The sequence below is a fragment of the Rhodotorula graminis genome (assembly GCF_001329695.1).
Source record: "Rhodotorula graminis WP1 unplaced genomic scaffold RHOBAscaffold_2, whole genome shotgun sequence".
Lineage (NCBI taxonomy): Eukaryota > Fungi > Basidiomycota > Microbotryomycetes > Sporidiobolales > Sporidiobolaceae > Rhodotorula > Rhodotorula graminis.
In genome coordinates this window covers 1287127-1305333 of record NW_017264929.1, presented here as the reverse complement: position 1 = coordinate 1305333, position 18207 = coordinate 1287127, and the positions used below count along the sequence as shown (strand labels likewise).

General features: G+C 66.2%; 11 protein-coding genes across 11 annotated transcripts in view; 7 read left to right on the top strand and 4 right to left on the bottom strand.

Moving 5' to 3' along the window:
* Nucleotides 1-1363: 1363 nt before the first annotated feature.
* On the top strand, nt 1364-2291 carry RHOBADRAFT_51568 (uncharacterized protein; the record flags this gene model as incomplete). The annotated part of the gene is made up of 4 exons (XM_018415908.1): nt 1364-1414; nt 1515-1794; nt 1878-1925; nt 2017-2291. Coding segments are annotated over 4 exons (654 nt in total), but the record flags the coding sequence as incomplete, so codon positions are not given.
* A 200-nt stretch (nt 2292-2491) lies between these two features.
* RHOBADRAFT_41750 (uncharacterized protein) lies at nt 2492-2955 on the bottom strand (the record flags this gene model as incomplete). The annotated part of the gene is made up of 3 exons (XM_018413938.1): nt 2492-2599; nt 2674-2826; nt 2941-2955. 3 exons carry the CDS (start codon nt 2953-2955, stop codon nt 2492-2494), a joined length of 276 nt encoding a protein of 91 aa, XP_018273801.1.
* Nucleotides 2956-3078: 123 nt separating this feature from the next.
* RHOBADRAFT_33936 (uncharacterized protein) lies at nt 3079-4727 on the top strand. The gene is made up of 8 exons (XM_018413155.1): nt 3079-3254; nt 3317-3350; nt 3436-3873; nt 3935-4016; nt 4083-4147; nt 4227-4274; nt 4346-4420; nt 4515-4727. Coding segments are annotated over exons 1-8 (783 nt in total). The 5' UTR covers nt 3079-3252; the 3' UTR covers nt 4554-4727.
* Nucleotides 4728-4831: 104 nt separating this feature from the next.
* On the bottom strand, nt 4832-6106 carry RHOBADRAFT_64546 (uncharacterized protein). Its single transcript, XM_018418509.1, has 7 exons — nt 6015-6106; nt 5652-5896; nt 5574-5582; nt 5346-5499; nt 5209-5268; nt 5003-5134; nt 4832-4936 (listed from the first exon to the last, which is right to left on the bottom strand). Exons 1-7 carry the CDS (start codon nt 6096-6098, stop codon nt 4895-4897), a joined length of 726 nt encoding a protein of 241 aa, XP_018273799.1. The 5' UTR covers nt 6099-6106; the 3' UTR covers nt 4832-4894.
* Nucleotides 6107-6528: 422 nt separating this feature from the next.
* RHOBADRAFT_51564 (carbohydrate esterase family 16 protein) lies at nt 6529-8397 on the bottom strand (the record flags this gene model as incomplete). Its single annotated transcript, XM_018415907.1, has 9 exons — nt 6529-6859; nt 6931-7083; nt 7156-7388; nt 7457-7563; nt 7630-7648; nt 7716-7935; nt 8043-8107; nt 8178-8191; nt 8282-8397. The coding sequence occupies 9 exons, from the start codon at nt 8395-8397 to the stop codon at nt 6635-6637; spliced, it is 1152 nt and encodes a 383-aa protein (XP_018273798.1). The 3' UTR covers nt 6529-6634.
* A 472-nt stretch (nt 8398-8869) lies between these two features.
* RHOBADRAFT_24306 (uncharacterized protein) lies at nt 8870-10159 on the bottom strand. The gene is made up of 5 exons (XM_018412639.1): nt 10143-10159; nt 9913-10077; nt 9582-9737; nt 9253-9471; nt 8870-9167 (listed from the first exon to the last, which is right to left on the bottom strand). The coding sequence occupies exons 1-5, from the start codon at nt 10152-10154 to the stop codon at nt 8955-8957; spliced, it is 765 nt and encodes a 254-aa protein (XP_018273797.1). The 5' UTR covers nt 10155-10159; the 3' UTR covers nt 8870-8954.
* A 133-nt stretch (nt 10160-10292) lies between these two features.
* Nucleotides 10293-10601, top strand: RHOBADRAFT_41745 (uncharacterized protein; the record flags this gene model as incomplete). Its single annotated transcript, XM_018413937.1, has 2 exons — nt 10293-10300; nt 10409-10601. 2 exons carry the CDS (start codon nt 10293-10295, stop codon nt 10599-10601), a joined length of 201 nt encoding a protein of 66 aa, XP_018273796.1.
* Nucleotides 10602-10644: 43 nt separating this feature from the next.
* RHOBADRAFT_24302 (uncharacterized protein) lies at nt 10645-11980 on the top strand. The gene is made up of 5 exons (XM_018412638.1): nt 10645-10882; nt 11021-11077; nt 11154-11546; nt 11653-11717; nt 11794-11980. The coding sequence occupies exons 1-5, from the start codon at nt 10774-10776 to the stop codon at nt 11869-11871; spliced, it is 702 nt and encodes a 233-aa protein (XP_018273795.1). The 5' UTR covers nt 10645-10773; the 3' UTR covers nt 11872-11980.
* A 287-nt stretch (nt 11981-12267) lies between these two features.
* RHOBADRAFT_24301 (uncharacterized protein) lies at nt 12268-12903 on the top strand. Its single transcript, XM_018412637.1, has 3 exons — nt 12268-12493; nt 12577-12766; nt 12845-12903. Exons 1-2 carry the CDS (start codon nt 12287-12289, stop codon nt 12712-12714), a joined length of 345 nt encoding a protein of 114 aa, XP_018273794.1. The 5' UTR covers nt 12268-12286; the 3' UTR covers nt 12715-12766; nt 12845-12903.
* Nucleotides 12904-13273: 370 nt separating this feature from the next.
* RHOBADRAFT_51560 (uncharacterized protein) lies at nt 13274-15196 on the top strand. Its single transcript, XM_018415906.1, has 4 exons — nt 13274-13565; nt 13704-14006; nt 14073-14249; nt 14315-15196. Exons 1-4 carry the CDS (start codon nt 13349-13351, stop codon nt 15013-15015), a joined length of 1398 nt encoding a protein of 465 aa, XP_018273793.1. The 5' UTR covers nt 13274-13348; the 3' UTR covers nt 15016-15196.
* Nucleotides 15197-17471: 2275 nt separating this feature from the next.
* Nucleotides 17472-18207, top strand: part of RHOBADRAFT_66036 (uncharacterized protein) — a 1317-nt gene continuing 581 nt past the window's right edge. The window contains exons 1-3 of the mRNA XM_018418854.1: nt 17472-17541; nt 17764-17856; nt 17955-18022. Coding sequence (XP_018273792.1) covers nt 17479-17541; nt 17764-17856; nt 17955-18022 — 224 coding nt within the window. The 5' untranslated portion in view covers nt 17472-17478. The remainder of the gene's footprint in view (nt 17542-17763; nt 17857-17954; nt 18023-18207) is intronic.

The following is an 18207-nucleotide window of genomic DNA, read 5'->3' as shown; positions in this document are numbered from 1 at the left end:
CTTCGCCAAGCTCGACTTTGCCGAGACAGTCGAGTGGTGGGCCGCGTTTGAGCAGTGGTGCGACGGCGTCGAGCCGGCCGCGGAGCGCAGCAAGAGGAGCGAGGTTCCCGGGTGCGTCCTCGCCTTCCCTTGAGAGTCGGTCTCAGCTCTGCGTCGACACAGTTATAAATCAGCAACTTAAATAGCCTCTAAGGTTTTAAGTTTTATAAGAAAAAAAAGAATATATAAGGCTTTTAAAGCTTTTAAGGCCTTTGTCCCCGCAGGGCAGCGCGAGTGCATCCCAGTGCTCCCTCTTCTCCTCACCTGCTCGAAAAGTGTACTGAGCCTAAATCTCCCGAACAGCTCGACGGCACAGCAAGCGCTTCTGCACCTCGCCCTCATCGAGTTCGAGGACGGCGGCTTCGAGGCGGCACGACTGGTACGCTCTCTCTCCCTCATCCGGTCTCGACGAGGTATTGACTCGGGCCGTACATCTTGTGCAGGCGCTCGATGAGGCGACCCAAGTCGCTCGCACGGTGGGCGACGCCGCCTGTCTCGCTGCATGTGCAAGGTCCGTCTTCCCTTTCTCTCTTTCACTCGGTAGCCCAGGGTTTCTCGCCGTGACTCACCTGAACTTCCCCTGCAGCCTTAGTCTACGTCTCGAGGCGGCATCGGCCAACGCGCCAACGCGCAAGAAGGCGCGAGCGGCGCTCACCTCGCCGCACGACCTCCTGTGGGACATCTCGCAGCGCTCGTCCACCGTACGCCGTGGCTTTCACTCTCGTCCTCCTTCACCGAGACTGACACGCCTCGGTTTCTCTTGCCACGCAGGACACGCCGCTCTCGACGCTGTTTCCGCAGCTCTACCTCGCTCGGGCCGCCTCTCAGCAGCTCACCTTCCCCGTTCCGCCACCCGCACCTCTCAAGACGGACCCGGCGCACGGCGGCAAGACGAGTACGCCTAGTGCACCGCCGGCGGTGGACGACCCGGGCTTTGCAAGCGCGTGGCACGTCGTCGCAGCCGGACTGTGGGACGCCATGGGTGCGCTCCCCCTTCCTCCCCCTCTCTCCTCCCTCGTCCTCTCTTTCCTCCTCCTCGACAGTAGGCCTCATACTGACATTGTGCCCGACACTCCATGCAGGTGTCGCCTCTCTCGCGCGCCTGCACGACTCGCTCGCGCTCGCGCTCGACGACGCGCACTTGCCCTCGTGGGACGTGCGCCTGACGGTCCTCGAGCGGCGGACGGTGCGGCTCGTCGAGAAGGGGAGGAGCGCGGCGGCGAGGAGGATGTTGCTCGGCGCGGTCGAGAGCAGGGAGCGCAGGAGGGGAATGGGCGCGAGGGAGATCGGGAGGTGGAGGGGGTTGCTTGAGCGAGTGGGCGAGGACGCGGCGAGGCGGACGGCGGGGAGCGCAGAAGATGACGAGCATGATGAGGTGCGTCCCCTCTCTCCCTCGAGATGGACAAATTGCCGGAGCTGTCGAGCGCAACTAACCTCCTTTCGCCTCCTTCCTCCGCCGCCTCTCTTGCTCGCAGCCGCCATACGCCCGCCTCACACGCGCAGCCACCACGGCACACCTCGCCTCTCTCGCACAGCGCGAGCCCGAGCGCCTCTCGGCCCTCATCACGCTCGTCGGCGAGCGGCAGCGCGCAGGCGGTCCGGGCGCCGCCGAGCGCGGGCTCGCCGAGCTCGAGGAGGCCTGGGCGGCGGTGCTCGCGCTTGACGAGGGGAGCGGGGCTGTCGAGGAGGACGGAAGGCGCAGGCTGAGGGCGAGGGAGGCGAGGGTGGTCGGGCTCGTTGGCGCACAAAGCGAAGGTGCGTGTCTCCTCTCTTTTCTCTCTCTCTCGGCGGGCGTGGCTGCCTCGAGCAAGTACTCATTCGTCGACTCGCGCCTGCAGGTGCGCCGATCGAGGACCTGCTCGTCGAGCTCGAGCAAGTCGCACTGCGTGCGTCCCCCTCTCGATCTCGCCCTCCTCGATTGTGCCCGACTGAGGCATCCTGTCCTCCGTTTCCTCTCTCGTTCTCTCTCGGCAACAGGCTATTTCGCCCTCTCGCTTCCTCTCGACGCACAGCGCGTCCTCCTCACGGCCGCCAAACTCGCCGACCACCTCGCCGCCTCGTCCACCTCGTCGGCCGATCCGCCCGCTCCCTCGCCCTGGACGACCAAGCGCGACGCCCTCGCGCAGCAGTGGCTCGCGCTCGAGCGCGGCGGCGGTGCGCACGAGGAGAAGCCGGCGGAGCGGGAGCGTGCAGAGCGAGTCGGGCGCGTCGTGGCGCTCGTCGGGCGGGCGGTCGAGGTCGCGAACCGGTAGAGCCGAGCGTGCGGGCACGTGCAACTCGAGAAGCGGTTTTCCGAGAACGAGGTACGGCTGGGTACGGAGTGGGATTGCAGGGCGTGCGGCTGGTGGGACAACAGGTGGAGGTGCGGCAGAGAGGGCGTGCGAGGTGAACGAGAGGGGCGACGGCGGGCGAGATCACTGTCGATCGAGGGGGCAAGGACCGAGCGGTCTCGTTAGCTTGTGTGCGTCGTTCGGGCGAGCAAGGGAGAGCGAGGGCGCACCTTTCCCATCCTCGCGAGCAGGTAGTTGACGGACGACACGCGAGGCTTGCCCTTGGCTTGCTGTTCCCAGGGGGCGCGGACTGGGTCAGTGGGCGCACACAGGGCAAGATCAGAGAGTGAGAGAGGAGACGCACAGGCTTGGCCATGCACTCGTGGAGGCGGATGGCGGCCTCGCGGCAGTCCTTTGCGTTGACGAGGTCGCCGCTCGAGGCCCAGCAGCCGAGCATGGCCGTGAGCTCGAGGGCACAGGGCTGGACGTAGGCCGTCTTGCGCGGCTTGACCTTGAGCTGCGAGGGGCGAGAGTGGGGGTGGGTCGAGGTCGAGGTCGGGGAGATGAGGGTGGGAGGAGGAGAGGTGAGTGGCCAGGTCGCGCTGCGGAGAGGGGGCGACGGGGTGCGCACCTTGTTGATGTGCATCGTCTCGGCGCAGTAGACCTGTCAGGCGGCAAGCAAGCGAGCGGGGGACCCGAGCCGAGTGAGCCGGCGGCGTTCGCCTCGCTGGCGAGCTCGAGCTGCCTCGCCTTGCTCCAACCTCCCGCTCGCTCTCGTTCGACCCGCTCGAGAAACTCACGGGCGCCCTAGATCTACGCGCCAAGTTCTTACGCTCAGGAATCAGTCGCACCACCCTCGCCCCATCGACTAGCCGCCGAGCTACCTTCGTCTCTCTCCACTCCTTCCGTCCCCGCCACTCTCCCACCTCTCCTCCCGTCCAGCATGTGCGTGCAGCTCTCCCTTCTCGCCCACATGGTCCCGCATGCTCACTCGACACCTCCCACAGGCCGCAGAACGAGTACATCGAGGAGTCGATCCGCGTCCGTCCATCTCCCCCTCTCTCTCGACGAGGGCCGGCCTCTCTCAGATTCGCCTGCTGACGCTCCCTCTCGCCCTCGCTCGCAGCGCAATGGTCGTCAGCTCGACCACGAGGAGCGCAAGCGCAAGCGCCAGGCGCGTGAGGCGCACAAGGCGTCGCACGTCGCCCAGACGCTCCACGGCCACAAGGCCAAGCTCCTCCACCAGCGCCGCTACGCCGAGAAGGTCGCCATGAAGAAGACGATCAAGGCGCACGAGGAGCGCGACGTCAAGGCCAAGGACGCGAGTGCGCTCCCCGAGGGCGCCCTCCCGACCTACCTCCTCGACCGCGAGGGCCAGAACGACGCCAAGGCCCTGTCGTCGGCCGTCAAGCAGAAGCGCAAGGAGAAGGCCGGCAAGTTTGCCGTCCCGCTCCCCAAGGTCCGCGGTATCGCCGAGGACGAGATGTTCAAGGTCATCAAGACGGGCAAGTCGAAGCGCAAGGGCTGGAAGCGCATGGTCACCAAGGCCACCTTTGTCGGCGAGGTGCGTCCCTTCTCGCTCTCTCGTGTCGACGAGCGACGGCTCCTGACCTCGAGTCGTGCAGGACTTCACCCGGAAACCCCCCAAGCTCGAGCGCTTCATCCGCCCGTCGGCCCTCCGCGTCAAGAAGGCCAACGTCACGCACCGTCCGTCCTCTCATCTCCTCTCTCGCTCTCGCGCACATGTACTGACGCTGCCTTACGAGCCTGCAGCCGAGCTCAAGGCGACGTTCCAGCTCCCCATCATCGGCGTCAAGAAGAACCCGCAGTCGCCCATGGTGTGCCCGCTCTCCTTTCTCTCTCTCTCTCTCTCTCTCTCTCCACGCCGGCTCTGACGCTCTCTTTGTGCGTCCACAGTACACGCAGCTCGGCGTCATCACCAAGGGTACCATCATCGAGGTCAACGTGCGTCCCTCCCCCTCCTCTCCTCGAGATCCTCTTCCTGCACTTCCTGATCCTCCTTTCGCTCCCTCTAGGTCTCCGAGCTCGGTCTCGTCACCACTGGCGGCAAGGTTGTGTGGGGCAAGTTCGCCCAGATCACCAACAACCCTGTGCGTCCCCATTTTCTCCTCGTCCCTTCTCTCGCCCTCCTGCGGCCTCTTCCGCCCCTCGTCCGGCTTCCACTGACTCTCTGCCCGTAATTAGGAGCTAGATGGGTGCGTAAATGCATCCTTGCTCGTTTGAGAGGATGCGGCGCTTTCTTCGCGACCTTGAGCGGTGGAAGACGGTCGGCGAGGTCGAGGAGCGGCGTCGGGGGCCGCAGCGACCGTGTACTTGGTAGTCCCTCTCCCTTTCCTGTTCTGTGTGACTCTCCTGGTTGTGCTCGACGCATGTTATACCACCTCGCATTCGCTCGAATCCGGTCAAGCGTTCTCGAGAGACGAGCGAGGAGAGCCGCTTCTCGGGGTTCGTGCGCTCGCTTCCGCTCGGCCTCTCGCTCTCAGGACTCGACGCAGACAGAGTAGCTGGAACGTGGTTACTTCTACAGACAGACTACGACTCGCTGCGCTCGTCCAGCCCGCCGCTCACTGCCACTCCTTGGTGAAGATCTCGCTCGGCTTGGGTGGCTGCGGGTGCGCAAGATGAGTCAGGCGCGTCCAACAGATGCACAGAGAGAGAGAGAGAGAGCGTACGGGGGTGGTGAGGGCCGTGAGCGGGCCGTTGGGCTCGCTGCCGCTGCGCTCCGACTGAGGGCCCGGCTTGGCCTTCTTGCCCGCCGCGAGGTCGCCGAGGATCGAGACGATGCTCTCAGGCGTGAGGTCCTCCTGTATGTGAAGCTGGTGGTCAGCCCGGGGTCGGGCAGATAGGGCGAGAGGCGAGAGAGCGAGAGGGGACGCACGTAGAACTCGTCGTTGATCTGCACCATCGGGGCGTTCGAGCAGGCGCCGAGGCACTCGACCTGGAGGGGAGAGAGTGCGTCAGGTCACGTGAAGACTCGAGAGGGGAGCGCTGAACGCGACGAGAGAGCGGACGCACCTCGAGGAGCGTGAACTTCTTGTCCTTGGTCGTCTCGCCGAGCCCGACGCCCAGGTGCGACGTGATGGCCTCGACGATCTTGTCCGAGCCGCAGCCGCCGAGCATGCACGGCGTCGTGGTGCAGATCTGGACGAAGAAGTCGCCGACGGGTTCCCTGTGTCGTCGACGAGAGGGTCAGATCCTGAGGAGGACGACGAGGGAGAGAGAGCCATGAAGGCGGCGGCGCACCGGTTGAACCTGCACGAGGGGGAGCAGAAAGGTTAGTGGGACGAGATGGAGGCATGAGGGGAGCTGCACGGGACGCACATGGTGTAGAACGACGCGACCTCGTAGACGCGCATCGGGGGCATCTCGAGGACCTCGGCGACGTGGTTCATGACCGAGATGGAGCAGAAGCCCTTGTTCTGCTTCTGTGCCACCTCGAGCAACGGGATGACGGCCGCCTTCTTGTACTGGGACGGGTACTTGGCGATGATGCGCTTGGCCAGCTCGTGATTGTCGGCCGTCAGCTTGAACGGAATCGACGGGTTGTTGTACGACGAGTTGCGGTGCTGTGACGGGTCGAGAGGGAGGTGCAAGGTCAGCTTGGCTGCTCTGGCAGGGCGTACGGGGCTGCGATCGAGGCGAGCCTCGTCGCTCGAGGAGATGGGAGGAGACGAGCGGACTCACGACCTGGAGCTGGTCCGAGGCGGCACGGGCCGAGGACGAGAAGGAGCGAGCCTGGCGGCTGAACAAGCGAGCGACCTGCTGCATCTTGGCGGAGCTGCTGAAGGAGGACGGAGAGGAGCCGAGGTGCGGAGGAGGCGACGAGGCGGCGAGCGCTCTCCAATCCGGCGAGCGCATTTCTCCCCTCGCCTCACCGCTGGACCTGCGAGCTGCTAGGCTGCGCTCTGGTCATTGGCCTCGCTCAGCAGGGACGCCCGCACCTCGAGCGGCGCCCGTCCAGCTGCCGTCGCCCTCCTCTCGCCTCCCGACTCGGCTCGCTTTCGCCAGTCGAGCTGTGCCGCCGCATCGGCAGCTGGAGCGTTGAGTGCTCGGCCACGACGACCCGACGTCCATGTACAAGCTCGCGACCTCGCGTTCTAGCTTCGCCGCCTTCGCTCGCGGTTGGGCAAGGCTCGTTCGCCTCGCTCTCGCTCCCACGACCAGCGCTCACAGACTCGCTCGACGTCTCGGCCGTCCGCAAATGACACGGTAGATACAGGAGGAGTCAGAGTACGTGCTACAGCGGCCCAGCCGACCAGATATCCCTTCTCCTCGCTCCTCGTCCCCGCTTGCTCGAGCCACGCTCAGTCCTCGCCGGCCATGGCCAGCCCGGCCCAGCTCCTGCGCATCCGCTCGCGCATGAGCGCGTGCGCCGCCTCGTCGTGTGCGCTCGCGCCACTGCCGCGCGCGCTGCCGTGCCCCGGCCGACGGCGACGGATCGCCTTGCGCGCCGGCTGCGCCGCACGGCGAGAGATGGTGCGACCGTCCGGCGGCGCAGCGACGATCGACGGGACCGAGCCGGTCAGGGTCTGCGAGTGTGCAACGAAGTATGTGAGCGAGCGCGGCGGCAGAACGATGAGAGAGAGAGAGCGCGGCGCACCTTGGCAATGTCCTCGGCGACGAGCTTGTGGACACCCCACGTCGGGTGATAGTCGTCGGCCCAGGCGTACTCGGCCAGCGGAGCCTCGCACGACGGAAGATCGAGCTCCGGGTCGTGCTTGTTCCAGTACGCCCAGCACGAGGTGGACGAGATCTGCGTCGGCGAGTCGAGAAGGTCAATCTCGAGGCTCGAAAGGAAGCGTGCGCTGTCGAGAGGTGGACGCACACTGAAGCCGTACGCCGCTGCATCGTCGAGGATCGCGTTGAACATGGGCGCCGTGTCATACGTGACGAAGGAGGCGTCCGGGTACCTAGTCGAGAGGTCGGCGACGGCGGTCGTCAGGGTCGAGACGTACAGGTCGATCGTCGTGTTGAACTTGGCCACCGTCTCGGCACCAAAGCTCTTGATGTAGGGCGTGCGGTACGTCGGCGGCATGAGGATGAGGAGAAACTTGCGAGCTGCGGCGGGGGACGAGGATCCGGGTCGGCGAGGCTCGTGCGCGAGGACGAGGAGAGAGAGAGCGCACCTCCTCGGTCGTACAGCTGCGAGACGCTCGCCTCGTACGACTGGACGATCTTGGGCACGATCTCGCTCGCGTTGTGCGAGTCCTGGAGGACGGTGAAGCCGATGTCGCTGCGAGAGGACGAGGGTCAGTGCCGGGTTCACGAGGGCGACGCCGTCGAATCGGTCCAGACTCACTTGATGCCGAAGAAGACAGCTGTTGGGGCGGCGAGGTCAGTGCGAGGCTCGTCAAGGAGAGAGAGAGAGAGAGAGCGTCGACGCACTGAAAAGCGACTTGTCGCTCGTCCACGGGATCTCGGGCTCGGCGCCGGCAAAGTACTCCTCGAACGTCGCGAGCTGGATGTCGAAGCTCGGCGGCGTCTCGCCGCGGTTGATGTGGATGATCGAGTTGTTGACGGTCGCCGCCGACTGCGCAAAGTCGAAGTAGGACGCGTTCTGCATAAACGCGAGGAACTGGACCCAGTTGTAACCACCCGAGGTCGTCTGCGCGTACGACATAGGGTCAGTCACGTCCTTGTGAATACGGCGCTCGGCTGGCTCGTGCCGCTCGAGACGAGTCGAGCCGAGGAGGTCGAGGAAGTAGGACGCACCCCGCCGACGCCGGGAAGGGGCAAGAGGCCGTCCTGTGGCTTGTAGCCCACAGTGCTGTACGAGTCTGTTGAGGGAAGAGCGTCAGACGAGGCCTCGAAAGGAGGTACGACACTGAGTACGGTCGGGAAGCGTACCACCGAAACTGAAGCTGCGGGTCGAGGAAGCCGCGGTGCGGCAAGGGTCAGTAGCTCGACCTCAAGACGCCGGCGTGACCTCGACGAGGAGAAAAGGGACGCACAGGGTCTCGATGGAAGCGAACGAGGGGAGCGCCGGCGCGGCGGCGGCGGAAGAAGGAGCGACGAGGGAGCCGAGGAGCGTCACGCCCGCGGCGGCGAGCGCGGCAAGGCCCAGCATAGCGACAGGCAGGCCGTGTGGGCGACGAGGTGGGACGATAGAGGAGCAGGACGAGAGGGAAGAGGGGGAGGAGAGGCCGCCGACCAGCTGTTGCCGGGCGTCCGAGCCAGACCTCGCCCTGAGGACGGACGGCGAGACGAGCCTTTGTCGCAGCGCGTCCCGGAACCTGCGCCAGAGCGGCGAGCGAGCCCGTCTGCGGAAGGTGCGCAAGCGATCGAGGCACCAAGGAGAGAGACAAAGAGGATGTGCCCCCACTTGGGAAGGCGGCGCGCTCGAGCCTGGCCTGACCGCTTTGAGAAGAAGGCTCGCTGGCTCGAGCGTCGCGCTCGCCATCTGCGCACAGTCGAATGATTCTCAGTACGTGAAGAACGCAGAGCGAGGGAAGAGAGGACAGTCGGGCGCACAGGGTGACCCTCGCTCGCCGAGACAAACTCGCGCAGACCGGGAAGAAGGACGGCTCGCTGTCCATCAGGGGCAAAACGCAGTAGAAGTACATCTGGCACGGCCGTACAACACTGTATCGTCCACCTCGCAGCCCTCGCACGGCGGGGCGCCGCTCAGTCCCGGCGCAAGTTGTCCAACCGCGCCTGGAGGTCGTCGAGCCCGCCGTCGCCGCCCGCCGCACCTGCGCCTCCCGCATCCGCACCGCTCGAGCTCGCACCGGTAGACGATGCCGAGGGCCCACCCGACGTCTCGCCGACGGCGACGGCGCGACGCACGCCGGGCTCGGAGAGGGCAGTCGCGGGAAGGGAGGTTGGCGCTTCGCCGAGCTGCGTAGGCGTCGACAATGCTCGTCAGTCGGCGACTGTATAAGGCGACGACATCGAGCGAGAGGAGAGAGAAAGAGGGGCGCACCTGCTGGCCAACGCTCACGCCAACCTCGGCGAGCACCTCCTCGAGGATGCGGTCGCCCTCCTCCTCCTCGGTCTCGCCAACCTCGTCGTCCATGGCGTCGTCGATGGCGTCGCCCATCATCTCCTCCTTCATATCCATCATCGACGACTCCTTCTCAAAGTCCTGGAGGATGCGCTGAATCTGGGGGAGGTTGAGCTGCCGCGACATGAGGTTCATCGCCTGCGTGCGGTCGAGAGAGGTCAGCGGCGCTCTCTTCTGAGCGCCGACGCGTCGAGCACCGTGCACGTGCTCGAGCCCGCCCGCCGAGAGAGGAGAGAGCGAGGGCGCACCTTGGTCGCGCCCTTCATGGCCTCGGCCATCTGCTGGTTGCTGCGCATGCCCTGGATGCGGAGCGACACGCCCTGGAGCTGGGTCTTCATCGTGTAGAACTTGGACACGTAGCGCCGGGTGCGCACGAGGTCCTTGGCCATGACCTTGCACGGGCCCTGCGCGCGCGAGGAGGGGGAGGCGAGGGTCAGTGCGCGTCGCTCAAGATGTGGACCGACTGCTCCTGTCGGGCTTCACGGTGTACCCACGAGCGCGAAGTGGGACCCTGACCGGGCCAACTTGCGCTCGACGGCAGCCGTGCGAGCGAGAGAGGGAGGAGGGAGGGGGACGCACGATCTCGCCTTTGCGGGCGCTGTTCTTGATGTCGACGATGAGCTTCTTCTCCTGCTGCTCGAGCTTTGAGCGCTCGCGGTCGAGCTCGCGCTGTGCCTTCTGGAGAGCGCGCTGGTGCTGGCGGAGGCGCTCGGCGGGCGTCTTGGTCCGGCCGAAGAGGGTTTCCTGCGGGGGCGAGGGGTGGGTCAGTGGGGTGGGCTGAGGCTAGAGAGATGGCCAAGGGGACGCACGACGATGTTCATGGCGGTGGACCCGGTGGAGGGAGGGACGAGGTGGGGGCGAGAGATGACGCCGAGCGGGATGGCGAGGGCTCGGGGCGGTGCGGTTCGAAGGTGGGCGTGCAGCTAAGGCGACGTGCACTCGGTCGAGGAGGCGGCTGAATGGCCTGGTAGAGCGAGAGAGGGGGAGCGAGTTCCGACCTCCCCGTCGTCCTCCTCGTCGAGCCTCGCCGCGCTCTCGCTCGACCCTCATCTCGCTCGCGGTTGCGACAGCGCAGCCTCACGACGACCATGCCCCGAGCTGCAGCCCCTCCCCGCGCTCCCAACGCGCCCAGCATCCTGCGCATGGCGGCCTTCCCTCTGGCCTTGGTCGCCATCATCGGCAGCTCGGTCGGCCTGTACCGGTCCGTCCTCGAGAAGCGTTCCCAGGACCAGCGAGCGAGGCGCAAGGAGTACCCGAACCCGATCTAAGGCCACAGCGAGAGCTGTTGCCCCTCCCTCGTCGTCCCCTCTTCCTCGTCCTCGTCCCTCTTGAGTCCTCGCCCTCACTCGCCTCTCGACCTCTCCCCGCCTCTCGACCTTGTCCACCTAACTCACCGAGCTCCACCTCCCTCACCCTCGACCTCCCTATCCCGCCGCCGCCATGCCCGCCGTTCCCTCGAGCTCCACCCCGGCCTCCAACGCAACCTCGTCGCCCGCCTTCGAACCCACCGAGGTCACCGTCATCTTCGTTCTCGGCGGTCCCGGTGCAGGTGCGCCCACTCTCTCTGTCCCTCTCACCTCCCCCTGCGCGGTCGCTGACAGACTTCCACCCCCGCCTCCTCCCCTCCTGCCACCGCATCTCCACTCGTCCGCCTGCATATACTCGTCCTCGTCCTCGCCCTCGACAGGCAAGGGCACCCAGTGCGCCAAGCTCGTCCAGGACTATGGCTTCGTTCACCTGTCCGGTCCGTCCCCTCTTCCCCTCAGAGCGGGTCTCAAGGACCACCGTCACTCACCCACCTCCCCACCTCTCTCGCGCAGCGGGCGACCTCCTTCGCGCCGAGCAGGCTCGTGCCGGCTCCCAGTTCGGCGCCATGATCAAGGAGTACATCACCGAGGGCAAGATCGTCCCGATGGAGGTCACGATCAAGCTCCTCGAGAACGCCATGCGCGCCGCCATGAGCTCCGAGGCCGGCGAGTCCAAGGAGGCCGGCGCCACGTCGGGCGTCAAGGGCATCCCGGCCCGCCGCTTCCTCGTCGACGGCTTCCCGCGCCAGATGGACCAGGCCGTCAAGTTCGACGAGACCGTCTGCCCCTCTTCTCTCGTCCTGTTCCTCGTCTGCCCCGAGGCCATCCTCCAGGAGCGCCTCCTCGAGCGCGGCAAGACGTCGGGTCGCGACGACGACAACGCGGCGAGCATCAAGAAGCGCTTTGGTGCGTCTCGAGCGTCCTCCCCTCTCGTCGAGCGTCGTCTCCTCAGCCGCGAGTCGGCTCGGGGTTGTGAGCGTCCCGCTCACTCTCTCGCTTCCCGCCATCGCAGACACGTTTATTCACACGTCGATGCCCGTCGTCGAGTACTACCGCAAGCAGGGCAAGGTCGTCGACGTGCGTCCCAGTCTCCCTCCTCACGTCTTCCCCTCTTTCGCCGACCTGATCTCGCTCCTTCCCTCGCCCCACGCAGATCGACTCGTCCAAGACGATCGACGAGGTGTACGAGGACATCAAGCGCGGCATCGCTCCCGTCGTCGCATCGTCTTAGCCCCTCTCGACCGTCCCTCCCCCTCTCCCTCCCTTCCTCGTCGTTCCTCCCTTCCTAGACTCGCTGTATCTCCCCCTCGATGTGCAATTCCCTTCTCCCTCGTTCGCCGGACGATTGCGCCTGGATCTCGCGCAGTTGCGCAGCTCGTGTGCAGCCGGAAGTTGCGGACGACGACGAGGAGGAGAGGAAATCCTGCTGCGAAGTTTTTGCTGCACGCTCGATCCAGATCCGCTACTGAGAGTGTCGTGCGTCCACTCGCCGCTTCACACGACTCGAAAAGGCGGCGCGAGCGTCGAGTGGTGGTCGCTCACCACCGCCGCCCCGACTTCATCAGCCGACGATGCTGTTCGCCCTCGCCCCTCGGCCTTGCGGCCTCCTGCTGCGCCCAGCTTGCGTGCACCTCCCTCCACGCGCCATGGCTACGTCCACCGCCGCCACGCAGCGCCGCCAACCCGCCACACCCGAAGCCCTCGACTCGCTCATCTCGAGCGGGTGGACCGTCGCCAACTCGACCGCAGGAGGGCAGGAGGGACAGCGACTGAGTCGAAATTTCCGCTTCAAGGACTTCAGCGAGGCGTGGGGCTTCATGAGTCGCGTTGCGCTCGCCGCCGAGAAGCTGAATGTGCGTCCCCCTCCTCTGCCCCTCCCCTCTCGCCCGTTGGCAACGCCGTACGGGATCTTTGACCCTGTCGAACTCGCAAACAGCATCATCCGGAATGGTCGAACGTGTACAATCGCGTCTCGGTCGCCCTCACGACGCACGACAAGGGCAATTCGCTCACCGCTCTCGACGTCAAGCTCGCCGAGCGCATCAACAAGATCCTGGGCGAGACGAGCGAGTGAGGCAGGCGCGCCTGAGTGCGATATCGTCGCGCCCGCCGAGTGTGCGGCCGAGGTCCGTCCGCGTCTCCCTTCAAGATTCCCTCTCCTCGCCCGCCCGGAACCTGACCCGCCTTTTCCTCCTCGCCCTCAGCCGCCGTTCCGCCTCATGCCCGCCTCAGCCTGCCCTGAATTTTCGTCAGAACTGCGCAGGGACGAGGGCCGACCGGTGCGCATGCGCAGGATGGAGAGCAGGACGGCGGACGAGCCGGTTGTGTCGAGGTGGTTGAGCTGGCTCTCGCCCCTTGTAACGCGACGCGCATTTCTCGATTCCCTGCGCCTCAGTCGACGCTCACTACGAGCGAGCGAGGAGTCGGATTGAGCGCAAGAGCGAGAGCTACGACCTGTGCCGGAGCGCTCGCCTCAGTGTCTCGTGCTTTCGACGATCTTACAGCGTGGGCTCGCCACGACCGTTGCGAGAGCTGGGACAGCCGAGCTTCTCTCTGCTGCTTTTGCGACAGCGGCGCCCAGATTCGCCGCAGCGGTCGTAGCCGCCGAAGCATCGTCCTCGTCACCCCGCCGAGAAACGCTCCCTCTCCTCCCACCTCACCTCGACCCAGCCAGCTCCCACCTGCTGTGCACGGCGCGTCAGGCTACGATGCTCGGTCGCTCCCAGAGCACGCGGTTCGACCACAACCAGGAGAACCCGCACGCGCACCTTCATCACAAGACGCCGGCTCGCGCGGGCAAGGCCGGTCCCTCGGCGGGCCCAGCTCCGGTGACGGGCGGCAAGGGCGCGTTGCAGCAGCAGACGGCCAAGTCGGGCAGGGTACTCGGCGCAAAGGACCGCAACGGGGGCAAGAACGGGCAGCCAGGTGCGTCTCCCACTCTCTCTCTCTCCCTCTCTCGGCCCTGCACGCCCACGAGCTGGTCCGCAAGGCTGGCTAGCGTGCGTGCGTGTTGCCAACCGAGTGAGTGCCGCCCAGGACGCTCACGATGGCTCCCTCCTGCAGACCCCTCGACCCTCCTCTTCTCCGCCAAGCCTGGCGCGTCAACCTCGCAAGCCCAGGCGGGCCCGTCATGCGCGCCTCGCCCCGTCCAGCAGCAGTTCAAGACGCCTCTGCCCAACAAGACGTTCCGCCCGGCGCAAGAGCTGCGCACGCCTGCGACGGCCCTGCGCCCGAGGCACGCGCCGTCGCTCATGCTCGGCTCGCCCGACGTGTCGATGGACCTCGACGTCGAGGAGGAGGAGCAGGAGCAGCAGGAGGAAGAGGACAGGGAGGTCGAGTACGCCGGACCGAGTGCGCGCGACTACGGTGCGCTCGCTGCTCTTCCCTCTTTTGGCGCACGAGCGCCTGAGCTCACTCTATTGGACATCGCAGACGAGCCCTACCTCCCCGACTTCCCTGTTCCCGACTTCAAGACGGCGGGCTACGGTGCGGCGGTCCGGTCGATGCCGCTCGCGGGTGTCGAGGACGCGGCGGATTGGGCCGAGCAAGACGCGCTCGAGCGGAGCTCCTTCAAGGCCGAGCTCGACGAGGGAGTGACTGAGCACTCTGGTGCGTCCCTTCTCCCTCTTGCGCCGCCGGTCGAGTGGCAGGCCTGACTCATTCGCCGTCAGCAGCCCTCTCAGCACCAGCAGCGCCGCAGCCGCTCTTCCCTGCGCCAAAGCGCCGCGCTCCTCTCGGCGCCAAGCCCGCCAACACGTCGTACCTGAGCTCGAGTGTCAGTGGGCGGGCGCACGGCACCACGTCGCTCGCCGGCTCAAGCGCGGCCAGCTCGGCTCGCAAAGCTCCGGCCGGCTCCGCCTTGGCTCCCCGCCGCCCTGTCGCCGCCTCGACGGCCGCGAGCGCGCCCGGCTCGACTCGTACGTCGGGACCTGCGTCGTCCAAAGCGCCGCTGCGCGGCGGGATGCAGCCGCCGTCGAAGCTCGGCCCCATGTCGACCAAGCCCGGCTCCTCGACCGCGACCAAGGCGACCTCGGCCTCCTCCCTCGGCGCGAGCCGGCCCCTCCTCGCCCGTGCCACCTCGACCGCGTCCTCCCTCCTCGGCTCGAGCGCCGCCCGCCCTCGCCCGCCGCCACTCGCGCTCCCCCTCTCTCGCCCCGCCTCGTCCTCGTCCCTGCGCTCGGCCAACTCGACCTCGGCCGCCCCGCTCTCGCCTGCGCAAGTCGCCGCACGGCGCAAGGCCGATGAGCAGGCCGCTGAGCGCGAGCTCGGCGTGTTCGGCCTCGTCGAGGACGACGGCGTCGACCTCGCTGCCCTCGAGGCCTTCCAGTTCGGCGACGAGGACAGCTTCAAGCTCGACCTCGACATCGAGCTGTGAGCCCGACACGGTGGTGGCGATGCGGCTGGTCCGTGCCTTCTTTACCGATTTGTAGATGTGCCCTCTCCCCCTCGCGCTCGAACCTCTCTCTCTCTTTCTCTATCTCTCTCTCTCTCTCGTCCGTTTTGCCTCCCACCTCTCCCTCCTTCCTTCGTGTTGTCTATCTTTCCAACGACTCTCGCTTTGCTAGACTCGGTGCTTGTCGAGACAGAGAAGAGCGCGAGGAAAAAAGAGCAAGACTGCGATTGCAAGCTGCGACGACGAGGCGCTCGAGGAGAACTAGACAAGCACCGTGATGGTATCGACAACCTTCCGCTCCTGCTCCTCGTCGCTCGTCTCGCGCTCTGCGTGCAGGCTCTCACGAACGTCGCCGTCGAGTTCCTGAGCGCCAGGCGACGAAGACGCTTTGACCTCGCCCGGCGAGATGAAGCTCGACTCCTCCTTGCTCCAGCGGATGACGCCGGCTCTGCCCAACGAGAAATCGACAGGGTGCGTCGCGAGCGCCGTGACGGTGAGATAGTCGGCGTTCGAGAGGGGGAGGTCGGGTTGCGTGCTCGACGCGAGGTGCTGCGGCCGACGAACCTGGCTGTGCTGGCTGTGCAGGATCGAGTGCGTCGTCGCGGTCGGGGTCGGGCACAGGTAATGCTCGATCTCGTTGCGGGACGACATGGTCGTGTAGAGCGAGAGGGCGTAACAGGCGGGGAGGGGAACTGTGCAACGAGGAGAGTGAGCGCGCGAAGACCGACAGCGACGAGGAAAGGCGGCCCGAGACGTACCAAAGAAAGCCCATGTCACGAGGCTGTAGACGCCGCCGTCGTTGGTCGCCGACGCGACAGCCGCTGCGAGCGCCTGACGGTCAGTCTGTGAGAGGGACGCCGAGAGGGAGGAAAGCTGCACGGACCTCCTGCGGTTGCCAATACCGAGCTGTAGGCCGCGGTCTTGAGTGTCGTGTGCATGAGCGTGCGCAGGAGCGAGTCGGTACGCTCGTCGCCCTGGAGCCGCTGGCGCAAGGTCGACCAGAGGCAAGCCGAGATGAGGACGTCGGCGACGGCCGCGGCCCAGAGCCATAGCGCCGTGGGTGCGTTGTAGCTCAGAGAGACGTCGCCGATCGTGTTGTTGATGTACTGCGAGTATCGAGGCGGGACTCAGTTCAAGAGGCTCGAGCGGCCGGGTTGCCGACTCGCACGACGGGCGGACACGGCGAACGAGGTTCGCGACTCACCATGAGGTTGACCGTACACGAGAGGATCGCTCCGACAAGCGAGACGAGGATGGCGAGGATAGTGACGAGCAGGAAGAACCGTCGGAGAGCTGGCCGCTGTATGAGCTGCAGGGGCACGAAGGACGTGAGCGCTGTTCGCCATCCTATTCGAGAGCGAGAGAGACGGGACGTACGATCGTTGCTCTGACGGCTAGAAGGATCTGTACGGGTACGGCGACAAAGGCGTCGAAGAGGGGAACGACTGCATCGAGCTTGACGCCGACGAGGATCCGTTCAGGCGAGCGCTTGACTGACACTGCGGGGAGAACAACGGTTCGCTGAGCTGGTAACGACGCCTGAGGGACGCGAGAGGGGACGCACGGGTCCAGTACAAGTTGTCGGCGAACCTGAGGGCGCAAGTCGAACAGAAGGGCGGCAAGGGTCGGATGCGCCGCAGAGAGGCACGGCGAGAGGATGATGGGGACGGGATAAGTCAGCTCAGAGTTGCACGAGTGTGGTCGTACAACATTAGGGAGGGTAGGGACGAGGGACACGCACATGACGGCGCCGTACACGGTCGTGAGCGCCATGACGAGCCACAGCGTCGCCTTGACCGACAGCGACAGGCGCCGGTACGACGGGCCCGTGGTATACCGCGCGTGCTGAGCGACGTAGAGACCGTACAGGATGAAGAAGACCTGCGCGCCGACCGTGGAAGGTGCGAGGAGGGCGACCGTGTCGTGCTGGACGTCGCCGTCTCGCAGGTCGGCAGCGTGCGACATGCCGGCGTGCGTGCGCAGACACGTCGTGCAGCTTGAGCAGGTCGAGGGATGCGTGCGGAGCGAGAGCCCCGCAAGGAGCGCGAGCGACAAACGAGCCAGCCCGTCTCCCGACGACAGCTCCCGTCGAGGCGAGCTCCAAACCGTGGGACAGCCGATCTTTGCGCAGTTGTGCCGGGACGGCGTGACTGCCTGCAGCGGCCCGCTCGTCGCAAAGCGCTGTCCACCGGCCGCACCGCCCTGCTCGTCGTCGAACGTCGTCGTGGCCGGCCGAGGTGCGCACGAGAGGGCGAGCGGAGCAGACACTGCCGCAGCTGCGACTTGGGCGTAGGAGCCGCACCAGAGCGAGCCGAGCTCTGAGTCTGCAGACTGGGGAGCTGCCCGTGGCGGTGTGAGAGGAGAGAGAGAGCCGAGCTGATGAACTCGCGTCATTCGGGCGAGAGGTGCCAGCTCGTCTCTCGTCCTCGCACACCGCTCACGAGCATGGCTGTCCCTTCGATCAAGCTCAACGACGGCACCTCGGTCCCTCTCATCGCCTGGGGCAATGTGCGTCCTCTCCCTCACCTCTCCCCCCCTCCCCCTTCCGACGTCACCTCCACCCAGGCCGGCGGATTCCCCTCGAGGCGGCATGCTCTGCAGAGCCCCGGGACAGCAGCCGCAGTGGTCTCCGGACCCAGGCCTCGCAACCGCCGCGCGAGCCCAGCGCTCAGAGAGCTGACTCGCTGCCTTTCCTCCTCCCCTCCTTCCCCTCCTTCCACCCTCGAACAGGGCACCGGCGACGCCAAGAAGACGGCGTTCGAGAGCGGCCAGTACGCCGTAAAGGCTGGCCTGCGTCACATCGACACGGCCCAGGGCTACGAGGTGCGCCCGCCCTTTCGCCGTCTGCGTCTCTCGCACCTCTCCATTGACCCCTCCCCTCCTTGTCGCCGACGGCGCAGAACGAGAAGGAGGCTGGCTAGTCGCTCGTCAAGGCCGAGAAAGACAATGGCATCGAGCCCAACTCGATCTACCTCACGACCAACAGTGAGTCGCCGTCTCTCGTCCCCTTCTTCAGACTGAGAGGAGAGGGCGCGAGTCGTCGACCTGACAACGGGACTGACCGTGTCGCCCACTCCTGACTACAGTCTCGACCGATAAGGGCGACCCGAACGGCAAGGGCATCGAGCTCGAGGACCTGCGCCAGAACGTGCTCGACTCGATCGAGCGCCTCGG